The sequence below is a fragment of the Arvicola amphibius genome, chromosome 3 (assembly GCF_903992535.2).
Source record: "Arvicola amphibius chromosome 3, mArvAmp1.2, whole genome shotgun sequence".
Classification (NCBI taxonomy): Eukaryota; Metazoa; Chordata; class Mammalia; order Rodentia; family Cricetidae; genus Arvicola; species Arvicola amphibius.
This window is the reverse complement of record NC_052049.1, coordinates 70,446,148-70,458,930: the sequence shown is the minus strand read 5'-3', so window position 1 is coordinate 70,458,930 and position 12,783 is coordinate 70,446,148. Positions and strand designations below refer to the sequence as shown.

At 40.4% G+C, this 12,783-nt stretch overlaps 1 protein-coding gene across 3 annotated transcripts in view; it reads left to right on the top strand.

Moving 5' to 3' along the window:
* The window catches only part of Ttc37 (tetratricopeptide repeat domain 37), a 105,631-nt gene that overhangs the window by 28,560 nt on the left and 64,288 nt on the right, over positions 1-12,783 (top strand). For all 3 annotated transcript variants that reach the window (XM_038321495.1, XM_038321497.1, XM_038321496.1), the window contains exons 9-16: positions 2,020-2,160; positions 2,825-2,926; positions 4,928-5,067; positions 7,252-7,338; positions 7,800-7,903; positions 8,715-8,841; positions 9,382-9,561; positions 11,531-11,655. In XM_038321495.1, coding sequence (XP_038177423.1) covers positions 2,020-2,160; positions 2,825-2,926; positions 4,928-5,067; positions 7,252-7,338; positions 7,800-7,903; positions 8,715-8,841; positions 9,382-9,561; positions 11,531-11,655 — 1,006 coding nt within the window. The remainder of the gene's footprint in view (positions 1-2,019; positions 2,161-2,824; positions 2,927-4,927; positions 5,068-7,251; positions 7,339-7,799; positions 7,904-8,714; positions 8,842-9,381; positions 9,562-11,530; positions 11,656-12,783) is intronic.

Here is a 12,783-nt window from a genome sequence, read left to right as displayed (position 1 = left end):
AAACTTTTGCTGTTGTATAATTTAGGAAATTGAGTTCCATAGAGCTATTTTGTATCTGTCAATTTATACATGAAGTTTTAGTTTTTAGCAACCTTAGGACCTGACCGCCTTATGAGAAGTAAAAATTGTGTTGTTAAGCTTTTTTATAATTGTCTATGTAAGCGAGTGTGAACGTTACAGCTCTGGAGCAGCAAAGATACAGGAGCATAAATGGGATAAAGTTCAACAGGAAACCAGGCTATACCTAGAGCCACAGCAGGACAGCTCAGCCCTGGAGGGAAGGTGTCCTGACTTATCCGGAAGCCAGGCTACCTAGAGCCGCAATAGGACATCTGCAGGCTGACACCACAAGAGGGCAGCTCAGCCTAGGAGAGAGAGGTGTCCTGACTTGTCAGTGGGAAGCCTGGCTACTTGAAGCTGGGATGTGGTGGGGGATGGGCTCCTGGCAGGCTATAGCAATCCTGCTCCTCTCTAAGAGACTCTACACCTGAGCTCTGTTCTGTTTCCCTAAAAGACTGCCCTAAGAGAGCTCTCTGCTTCTTCTACCGCCAAAGATGTTAACTTCTGCCACACTCTGTTAAAGGGGAAACCCCCGCAGAAATGTAGCAATCCCCGTAGGCTCTGACAGAAAGTTGTTATGTTTTCCACCCAGTCTTGCTCAGGCCACCTAAGGGAACATCGCAGCAAGGTTCTGTTCTGCTCAGTTCCCTGAAGGACGTCTCAGCAAGGTTCTTCTGTCTGCACAGGTGAATTAAGGTCTTCACTCAAGACTCTTAAGAAAGCGATTTCTCTGGGAAGGAGGTGTCCAGGAGAGTGGCTGCTTCTGCCAGGGTGGGAAAGGACAACCTGGAACTCGACAGGCAGAGGGGCTTATATAATAGGGCTTCTTAGGGACAGACTTTTCCCAGGGAGTTTTTCTGTTTAGGGATTGGTTAGTTTAGCTGGTCAGGGACAGAGATGTATGTAACATTACTTACAGATTATTCATTGGTATGCATCTAATATAATGCATACATCGAAATATAATGACATTATGTAAATAATTTACTTAATATCTATGATTGAATTAGAGATCCCATATGTGGTTTGGTCATATATATTTGACAATAGATGTTAAAAAGCAAGTCTTTTAAAATATTAATTATATTTATTCCCCTCGCTTATTGTTTTAAGTTGTTTGTCTTAGTAACTTTTTCAGAATTTTCCTGTGTGATTAAACAATTTATTAAAGTGTTGAATGCTCCTCATTAATTATAAACAAATAATATTTTTCACTTGCATATGAACTTCTATGTTGGAGAAATTGGAATTATAACAAAATGTATATTTCCTAACTGAAATTATTTTACTAAAATAAATTAAGGTTATTGCAGCATTGTAATTAATACATAAGCCTAATAATTATATAGACAAGAATAGTTTGGTAAAAATAATGTGCAGTGTATTGCTAACCCTGCAAACCTAAGAAGACTGCGACAGAGTCTTCATTTTGTGTCTTCTGATACCAGGATGCTGGGAAAGTCCGTCAGAGTTAGCTGCCATGCCTCTAGCTATGTATTATTGCCCTCAAGGAACAATAAGATACTCCGTTTCTTTCATACATATGCTAAAGTTGATATGGCTGAATAGCTGCTACTGCTGAGAGTTGAATAGGAAAAGCTGAGGCAAGCCACGGGCTGCATGGCAACCCGTGGACTAGTAGCCATAGGCTTCTTCAAAACGTTTGCGCATGAATTCATTTTCAGAGTACGTGTGTATATAAAGTGATTTAACTTCCAGTGTTTAAGCATGTTGATGAAGTAATGATATCCTCTATATTTTCTGCTTTATTTAAGTTTTTATTTCCTTAAATCAGGACTTAGTAAAGTATGTATGAAGCAGCTTTTGAAATTTATGTATACGGGTATGGTAGTTAAGAATTTGGTGTACTTAGTGTGTACATATATATATATATATATATACATATATATGTATTTATATGTATATATGAATGCTAATAATGTTTTCTTTTAATTTCAGGGAGTCTGACAGATGAGGGACAGCAGTATTGTTGTAAACTAGTGGAAATGAATTCAAAAAGTGGTCCAGGCCTCATTGGCTTAGGCGTTAAAGCTTTACAAGACAAGAAGTATGAAGATGCTGTTAGTCACCTAACGGAAGGTAATGTACAGAGTGTGGTGTTTGGTATGACTACAGTTTCAGCCTTTCTGTAAGGAGGTAAACCAAAGTGAAACGGAAGATGAACACACATACTCTGGAGTCTGCTCATTAAATTTGAGTTTCACTCTTCAGCTCAAGAGCATGGAAAAGTTCAGCCACATGTGTTCTGGTAATTTCCTTTGTACGGTTGGGATACTTTGAGGAAGCTTAGATACAGAGAGGTTTGGTTTAGTCAACTCAGGTGTGGCGGTTTTTTGGGAGATGTACATTCTTGTTGAGATGTGACTGACAGAGTGAAGAAGGCAGCTGGAGCGAGTGAGAGGACACTGGGTCAAGGAATGCATTTGTGGAGCAGCAGAGCGAGAGGAAACCTGTTGTTTCGGGTAATTCAGTAAGATTTGAGGATGGAGTGTGGGTACGGGAAAGGGTAGGAAGTGAGGCTGAACCCGGCCTTGCAAACATTGTTAACAAGCTTACAATGTGTCCTGAGGACAGCAGGAGCCCATGAAAGGCTCTAAGCATAGAAACTGTCATCTTGTGTTTAGATTTTCTGGGGCAGCATGGGGCTGGGAAGTAGATGAGTCAGTCAAGTGCTTGTCTTGTGAGCATGAGGACCTGGAGTCAACTCCTAGAACCCATGGTATTTATGATTATTTCATCCTAGGCTTGACAGAAAGCCCTCTCTGCATAGCTGGCTGGTATCATCTAGCAGAAGCCCAATCCAAAGTGCACAGACCTAAGGAAGCTATTCTGTCTTGCAACCAAGGTATTCTTATGTACTTTGTGTTTGTATGTAGGACAACGAATGCTGTTTGCTCTCGTCTAACTTGAGAAAAAGACTATTTTAAAAAGATAGCCTTTTATTTTAAATTTGTGGTTGACTTAAATGGCATTGAGGAAAATAAATAAATGCCTGGTCTGTGTGCATGTCTGCTGTTATATGCATCTTTAAGGTGAGGGCATAGATGCAGTGTTCTGCTTTTCCAACAAGGAACTTTCTGGTATGTTTAGGGCCTTCATGATTTCTTAATGCCATGGATATAGATGAGAGATGATTCTTTGTTCCTGACCTAGTTGGTTGTCAAACTTCTGTATTTGACATTCCATTCTAATTCAGCTTCTTCCAGAGTCCATAGAGAGTCTGTCTTAGTTTGAGTTTCTATTGCTGGGAAGAGACACCTTGACCATGGCAACTCTTATAAAGGAAAACATTTAACTGGGCCTGGCTTACAGTTCAGAGGTTCAGTCCATTATCATCATGGTGGGACATGGTGGTGTGCAGGCAGACATGGTGTTGGAGAAGAAGCTGAGAATTCTACATCTTACAGCATTAGGAAGTGGTCTGTCTCACTGGGCATGCTAGAATATATATGAAACCTCAAAGCCCACTTCCACAGTGACGTACCTTCTCCAACACAACTACACCTACTCCAACAAGGCCATACCTACTCCATCAATGCCACACCTACTCCATCAAGACCACACCTACTCCAACAAGGCCACACCTACTCCAACAAGGCCACACCTACTCCAACAAGATCACACCCACCCCAACAAGGCCACACCTACTCCAACAAGGCCACATCTACTCCATCAAGGCCACACCTACTCCAACAAGGCCACACCTACTCCAACAAGGCCACACCCACCCCAACAAGACCACACTTACTCCAACAAGGCCACACCTACTCCAACAAGGCCACACCTACTCCAACAAGACCACACCTACTCCAACAAGGCCACACCTACTCCAACAAGACCACACCTACTCCATCAAGGCCACACCTATTCCAACAAGGCCACACCTACTCCAACAAGGCCATACCTACTCCAACAAGGGCACACCTACTCCAACAAGGCTACACCTACTCCTACAAGGCCACACCTACTCCAACAAGGCCACACCTGCTCCATCAAGGCCACACCTACTTCATCAAGGCCACACCTACTCCAACAAGGCCACACCTAATAGTGCCACTCCCTTTGGGGACCATTTTCTTTTGAAGCACCACACAGTTCATTGTAATCTGACTTCTTTTCCCTTCCAGTGTCCTTAATTTGCCAGAGGCAGAGGACTAGTAGCCTGCGATATTCTTAAGCACCATCAATTTTATTCCTACCATGTGAAAATAGAGGTCTTAAATTCATGTGTTTGGTTTTAAATTCAGATCTTTCTAGAATAGTTTAAGAGAAAGTTTATTTGTGATTGGATTATTCATCTCTCTATATAATATATATTATATATATTAGAAATTTTGCTTACTGTATCTGCAGTGTATTATGTTATTCTTTTTAAAAGAAAATCTTAACTTTTTAAGATTGACTTCCTGTTATGTGCATGGGAATGCCCACATGTATGTCTGTGCATTATGTTCATGGGTTGCTGTGGAGGTCAGAAGGGGATATCCTGGAGCTGGGATTGTAGGTGGTTGCCCTGTGGGTGCTGGAAGTCAAAAGCTAAGCTTTTTGGAAGAGCAGCCATCTCTCTATTCCCATACGTCATTCTTTAAAAGTTTTAAACATTTATTTATTTAATTGTTGTGTATGTGCAAACATGTGCACGTGCCGTTACATGAGTGTAGAAGTCAGAAGACAATTGCCAGAATTTGGTTCTCTTCTTATCTTTTAGTTCTGGGCACTGAAGTCAGGATGTCAGGCTGGGCAAGCACCATTATTTTCTAAGCTGTCTCTTTGACTGTATGTCATTCATAAATAGCAAGCAAACTGAAATGCTGGGGATTGATTTCCATGTTCTCAATCTTATCAGCGCTTAAGAACATAGATAATCACGGTGCAGCAGGTGGCCGTCGTCATCAGAAGAATCTTTGTCTTCTTCTGAAAGCAGAGGCTTTGCTTAAACTCTCCGAAGATGAATCTTCAGAGGAAGCAATTCGCATTCTTGATCAGGTAGGTGGTCTGAGTTTTCCTCTTCAGCCATCTCTCCCTGCCAAATGCTTACATAATAAATTCTGAGTTGTAGATGCCTGTTCAGTGTCTATACTCTGGTTAAATCTTCCACACTCTTGAACCTGCTCGCCTTAGTCAGGGTTCCCGCGGCTGCGGAGAGACACCATGGCCATGGCAACGCTTATAGCGGGAAATATTTGATTGGGGCTGGCTTACAGTTCAGAGGTTTAGTTCATCATGGCGGGAAGCATGGCAGCCTGCAGTCAGACATGGTGCTGGAGAAGGAGCTGAGAGTTCTACATCTGGACCTTCAGGCAGTATCTTAGGCGAAGAATTTCTGTCTTATTTTAGTGCCTGTTCTCCCATCTTGTTTTTGTCTTATTACAGTAGAACACTTGATTATTAACAATTTAGGGCTTTAACTTTTTCCTTCAGGAAATGTTTTATAGATTATTGATCGAGTGGTGACTTCATAGCTTCATGTTTAAGAATGTAAGGCTCAGTTCCTCCACAGATGTTGATTTTGTTTTTAATTAGGAAACTGTTTTCTTAAGGCTTTTGGTTTAATTTGAAATTCCTTAGTTAGAAAACATAACCGGCAGATCATGAATTTTAGCCACATTGTCTCTTAAAGAGTTTTGTCAAATATATTAGTTATTGCAGTTTTTTCATCATTGCTTTGTGTATTTAAAAGGATTTTGCATTTTTGTTTTCTTTAAAGTAATAGCAGCTGCTGGCCTCCTTTAAGAACTGTGTAGCAGAATGTGCTGGTTCATGGGATGTGCTGGTTCATGCCTATAATTCTAGCACAGAGGCTCAGGCAGAAAGGTGACCATGAGTCCAAGGCCAACCTGTGACACATTATGAATTCTGGGCCAGCCTGAGCTATGAGCTACACTGTGAGACCTTGTCTCCAAAAACACCCCACCCCCCAAACTCAATACCGTACTTTCTACTTATCTGTCTTTAGCATGTATCTTGTTTAGATGTTTTATACATACCTTTCCAGTACCTTTTTTGACATATACAAAAAGCATAATGAAAAGTTTTTTTTTTTTAATGTAAGAGTCCATATCTGAGACAGAAAATTTGTAAAAGGGCCACACTACACACACAGGAGCTGACCCCTGAGGGCAGCAGCACATGTGCCGAAGAGAAACACTGATTAAATATGCCTGAATTTATGTGTGCATGTTACTATTACAAAGAAAAAGATCCCAGCAAGCTTGCGAAAGCACCTTGCCGGCTGATACTAGGGAACAAACTGGAAGAGGGAAAGCATTTATTCCCCTCTTACCAACTGCTCTTTGAGACAGCTGAACAGGTGATGAGGGGAGGACAAGCTCCTCTAGGTTTAAGTATTTCAGGTGATAGTGGAAAGAGCAGTGATCAACTAGAAGTCATTTTATAATTTAATAAATGAATAGATGAAGGCATTGGGGATCAATGACGTCCACAGAGAAAATGGCAGCCTGACACAGTCATGACAGACACAGCATATTGTTGCTAGACCAGGTCTAGCCCTACCTGTTGATGCAGGGACCAGGAGAGTGTCAAACACCATGAGAACACATTCAGTCATGTCTTGACTATGTGAAACTGTGACATATGGTCTGTGTTTTCACAGTTAAGTTATAAAAAAGAAAGCAGAGAGGTAGAAGGGGAGCCTGCAGATAAAAGATAGTTAAGAGAACGGTCTTCTTATTGAGATATATGTACTTTAGTTGAATTTTGGCTAAAATAAGTTGCTCAAATTCTTCATGAGGCAACTAGGAAATCTGATCATATGAAAGCTACATTGTTGTCTTTGGGTCTAAGAATGGTAGTGTTTTTGCCATTTATAAACGACTATCTTAATTATGCATGCTGAAATATCACAGGTGGGAATTACAATGCCTGACATTTGTTATCAATTCATCTGAAAGATAGAACAAAAGGGTTCATATATACATGGACAGACATAGCTTTGAGTTTATAATTCTGTACCTGGATAATGAGTATGTTATAAAGTTGTTCCACCGGTCTTTAATTTTCTTGTGTATTTGAAGTTTCTCCAATTAAATGATAAAAGAATAAAAATCTGGATAGCAGTGGAACTCTGATTACACCCTGTCATAACCGGCTCATTCGTGCACCCCTGCAGTTTTCTGGAGAGACTTGTAGCAGCTGTCAATCATTTTCTAGGTTTCAGATGCAGCTAATACCCCACGACTGCTGGTTCTTCAAGGCCAGGCCCATCTGAACACAGGCGCTGTAGACAAGGCTGCGAAGGTTGGTGCTTTGTCTTTTCAAATGGAACATTATTTAAAGGCTAAAAGAAGGTTTTAGGAGTTTAGTTCTGTGTTACAGTGCTTGCCTACAAAGTGTAAGACCCTGGTTTTGGTCCCAGGAACGCAAAATAAAATAAAATATAAAATGAAAACTAAACAAAAAACTGAGAAATAAAAGTCAAAAGCCATTTAAAAATAACTATTTTTTATTGTATATGAATGGTTGGTTTTCCTGCATGTGTACCATGTGCATGCCTGGGGTTCTCAGAGATCAGGGAAGGGTGTTGGATCCCATGGAGCTGGAATCATAGATGGTTGTCAGCTGTCACGTGGGTGCTGGGAACCAAACCTGGATCCTCTGGAACAGCAGCCAATGCTCTTAACCACTGAGCTGTCTCTCCAACCCCCCCACCCCCTTTTGTTTTTAATGGGATATGGAATTGACAAGTATCTCCTTGACAGATTGCGGAAGACCTTCAAGCTTCTTACCCTGTCCTAGCCGAAGTCCATGCACTTGAGGGCTTGATTCATTTTTCTAAGAAGGACTATCTGCAAGCAGAAGCATGGTGAGGGTGTATAGATTGCCTGGGGCTCCATTCGTATCTCAGCTGTTTCTTAAAAACTTGACATGGCCTTAATGAAGTTCCACTGTGTGTGTGTGTGTGTGTGTGTGTGTGTGTTTCATTTCACTTGTAGCACAGGATATACATTTTTCTGTGATAGATTTCTAGTCTAATTAGCTGATCATAAGGTTTGTTAGAGAGTGTAGTATTTGGTATATGTTCTGAACATGTGTAGTGTCAAAAAGTCATTGTGCTTCTTAAAGCTCTTTTTTCAGTAACATCGTTTTTTTTGCTTATTATAGTCTAGATCCTGAAGTAGTGAAATGTTTTAGATTTGGGATTTTTTTTAGATTTATTTTATGTGTATGAGTGATCTGCCTTCATGTATGTATGTGTACCACATGTGTACCTAGTACCTGAGGAGTTCAGAATATGGTGTCAGATCCTCTGGAACTGGAGTTCCAATTTGGGGCCTTCCTGTTAGTACTGGGAACCCAGGTCCTCTGGAAAAACAACAGGTGCTTAACCCTGAGGCATCTCTTCATCTCCTAGATATGGGATTCTTGAATCACCTAACTTGATTGTTCTGTCTTGGGAGTCCCTTATGTTTTACACACACACACACACACACACACACACACACACACACACAGCGAGGGGGGGGAGAGAGAGGGGGGGGGAGGGAGAGAGAGAGAGAGAGAGAGAGAGAGAGAGAGAGGGAGAGAGATACACACAGACAGACACACGGAGGGGGGATACACACACACAGAGACATACACTTAATACTTCTTTCCACTCCCCCTTGGTTATTTAGTTTCCAGAGAGCACTTGAGAAAGACTCCGAAGTTGCTGAATATCATTATCAGCTTGGGTTGACATATTGGTTCATGGGTGAAGAAGCAAGAAAAGATAAATCAAAGGCTCTTGCCCATTTTCTGAAAGTAAGCCAGTGCTACTACTAAATTCTTTGTTAATGTTGATTTGTTATACAGTCAAATAGCCAACAGAATAGTTATTTAAAATTACTATTTACTAAAGTATCATTTTGCATTTCTTTTCTCATAGAAGAGGTTTTGTGAGAATATTTTTCTAGATGAAAATTTAAATTATGAAAGTATAAAAGTGTCAGCTTCAGAAGTGTCTGTTACAGAAGTTGAGACATGTTGGCTGTGGAAGCAGTGCTGTTTCAGCTGAGGCCTCTGTAGTCTTATGGATATAGAATCTCAGGGAGCATATTAATTTAACAATGGCTGTAATCCCACATTTGATTACCAAAGAAATGCTAGCTTTACCTTGTGTTTATTTTCCATAGGCAGTGTGGAGCAGCTTTTGTGTTTGTTTTAAATATCACACTAAAGTATTCTTTTGGCATAATTCTGTACTTTCAATAAAATAGTTTCTTTTTTTAAATCAGTGTACTACATCCTTAATATGCATTAATATAAACTTTTACTATTCCATTGTCAACATTTATTTCCAAGGCTGCAAGACTGGACACATATATGGGTAAAGTTTTCTGCTATTTAGGTCACTATTACCGCCTTGTCGCTGGAGATAGCAGCAGAGCTCGCGGATGTTACAGGAAAGCCTTTGAATTAGACGGCAGCGATGCTGAGTCCGGAGCAGCAGCCGTTGACCTAAGTGTGGAACTTGAAGACACGGTCTGTCTTATGGCCACTCTGTCTCTTAGTCTTTTATGCCAGTATATAAATTGGAATGTTTTTATAATATATTTACTTGAAAGTTTTTTCATTATTCTTTGTAGATAAAATAGAAATATCATTGCACTTATTTATAAACTACTTTTTCTTCCCATTGACAGATACTAAATTCCTTGTCACTCTTCTCCGTGTACTTTTACATGACTGTGTACCTGTCTACATGGCATTCATATGGGTGCCTGTACATGACTCTATAGTGTTGGAGAAGGGCACCATTTGTTGGTTCCTGGCCGCTTAGCCCTGAAATAATCACACAGAAACTCTTTTAATTAAATCACCTCTTGTCCTATTTCTCTAGCTTCTTATTGACTAACCTTTACATATTAACTTAACCCATTTCTATTAATCTGTATATCACCAGGAGGTCGTGTCCTACCAGCAAAGTTTCAGCATGGTCTATTTCCAGCAGCGAATTCATGGCGTCTCTCTGACTCTTCCTTTCATCTTCCCAGCATTCAGCTTAGTTTTCCTGGCCTACCTAAGTTCTGCCCTATCAACAGGCCAAGTCAGTTTTATTTATTCATTAATGGTAATCACAGCATACAGAGGGAAATACCACATCACCTCCCCTTTTCTGTTTAAATAAAAAAGGCTTTATCTTTAACATAGTAAAATTACATACAACAAAACAGTTATCAAGCAAGAATTACAGTTATATCTATTTTATCTTCTATCATAACTAAGGAAGACTATATTCTTCAACTCCATTAAAGACTCCAGAAGGATATATTACCTAAGTAAACAGGAAGTACATTGTAAGCAACTTCCCAAACTCTAGAATTGACAGAGACATCTCACTGCCTGGACAGTCACCCAAAGTTCTTCTGTATCATTGGAATATACATCTTTAGCCTACTGGCCCATAGTATCTGGCAGATTTTTTCATGAAGCAGGAAACTTCAAAGATAGTTCCGCCTATATTGGCAGTTTGTCAGTAACTTTCTTCTGTGTCCTATAGAATGTTTAGCAGACTCTTTTGTTTAACAGGAACCCTGAAGGATGGTCTCACCTTTAGGCAAGTTCAGCTGTCATTTCTCTATGTGTCCTGCATGTTCAGTTCAGCAGTCCAGGCAAGAAGAGTTTCTTGCTCAAATGGCTAACCAACTCCATAAGGAGCCTCATAGATACCCCTCTTCCTCTTGAAGTAACTGCTGCTGCCAGGAGCAGACATGTCTCACTGTCATGAAAAGTCTTAAGTTCTTAAACATTTTAAATGCCATATTCTAAAGGTTTCTGAAAGATTTGAAGAATACCTATCTAACTGAAATATCTCTATACACCTAAAAAAATCTAACACTACTACAAGCTTGACTACTATAGATGATTATCTATCAACCTATATTTCTTAATTATACATTACATTTTTAAATGAACTATATAATTATGACACCTTAGTCAAGAGCAGAAATACATATATAACAAGATTGACCTTAAATTTGACCTTAAATTTGCATCAATAAGCCAAGATCTATACCAATGCAAATTATATCTATATCACCCTGAGAGAGGGCAGCGCCAGTGTCTTTTCTTAAGAACTTTCCACTCTGACTTTCTGAGAGAGCTTATTCACTGAGCCTGAAGCTCACTGACTCGTGCGCTTCAGGCATTCGTCTGTCTCCGCCCACCCCTCTCTCCCTCTGCCCCCGCCACAGGCCGCAGTGCTGGGGTTTCGGGAACATTCCCCACCCCATCTTTTTATCTTTTTACACAAGTTCTGGAGATGTGGGGACCAGACCTCAGGTCCTAGTGTTTGTGTCCTGAATTCCAGCATTTCCTTTATTATTAACAGTAGTTTTTTGTGTTTCATTATAAATTAAAAAAAAATCAGAAGTGGGAAGTGAAAGTATGTTTTTTTCATAATTGTGTATTTTTATATTTGATGTTCCTAACATTGATATTTTCTCATTAGGAAACTGCTTTGGCTATCTTAACAGCAGTAACTCAAAAGGCAAGTGCCGGAGCAGCGAAGTGGGCCTGGCTGAGGCGAGGCCTGTACCATCTGAAAGCTGGTCAGCATTCTCAAGCCGTGGCCGAGTAAGACAACTCATCACGTTTACATTCAAACCGTGTGTGCTTCCCTACAGTTCTTTGATAGCCACATGACTTTTAGACGTGGCCTCTAAGCAAGATGCACTTTGAGAGAACCATAACAAAATTTATTGTTTGGGTGCTTATTGCCTGCAAAGTAGTACAATTTAAAGAGTACCAAATCATGTATTATTGTTGAGGAGCTAGCCTGAAGTCTTGGTGACATCATAGTGCACAGGTCCCTTGAGAGACGTGCCGGTGATAAAAGCCGAGCCCTCCGCTGCTGCTGCTGCTACACGACTATTTGTTGGCTTAGGTAGCAGGGGACATCATGTCAGCCTGAAGGGTGTTTTGGAGATGTAGTGGGAAGCGGCGGGGCTGCGTCCCGCCACCCGCCGTTGGCTAGCTTTACACCCGAAATAATTACACGGAAACTGTATTCTTTTAAAACACTGCCTGGCCCATAGTTTCAGCCTCTTATTGGCTAATTCTCACATCTTGCTTTAACCCATATTTAGTAATCTGGGTAGCACCACGAGTTGTGGCTTACCAGGAGAGATCTTAACCTGCGTCCATCTCGGAGAGCAGCAGCATGGAGACTCACTATGGCGAATGCCTGAAGCGTCTCCCCCACTCTACTTCCTTGTTCCCACAATTCTGTTCTGTCTACTCCACCTACCTAATTTTCTCTTAAAGGGCCAAGGCAGTTTTCTTTATTAATAATGAAAGTAACACATAAACACTCCTCCATCATGGAGAGGCCCATGTGTGATTGATTTTAGTCATTTTGCTTGAACTGTATTTCAGAGTAAAAATATAATTGAGTCGAGGTAGACTTAGGTCTTATATGTGTTAATTTCTAGGATGTAACTATTCTGATCTTTTCATAGAAATGCCATTTGATCAGAAACATCAGCATCCCTCTCACTCCGGTATTTCATGTGTTTGAGGAGGATTGACAGGTTGATAGATTGATGGCTGCCTGTCCTGGTGGCATAGAGAACTGGAGTTCTGTCAAACAATAAAGAAGAGTAACTATGGTTTTCCCCCAAAGAGCATTTTGCTCTTATATTTAAAAAAACACTTCACAAAATTTTCTTACTATTAAAAATACTCAGATTGTAAAGGAAAGCA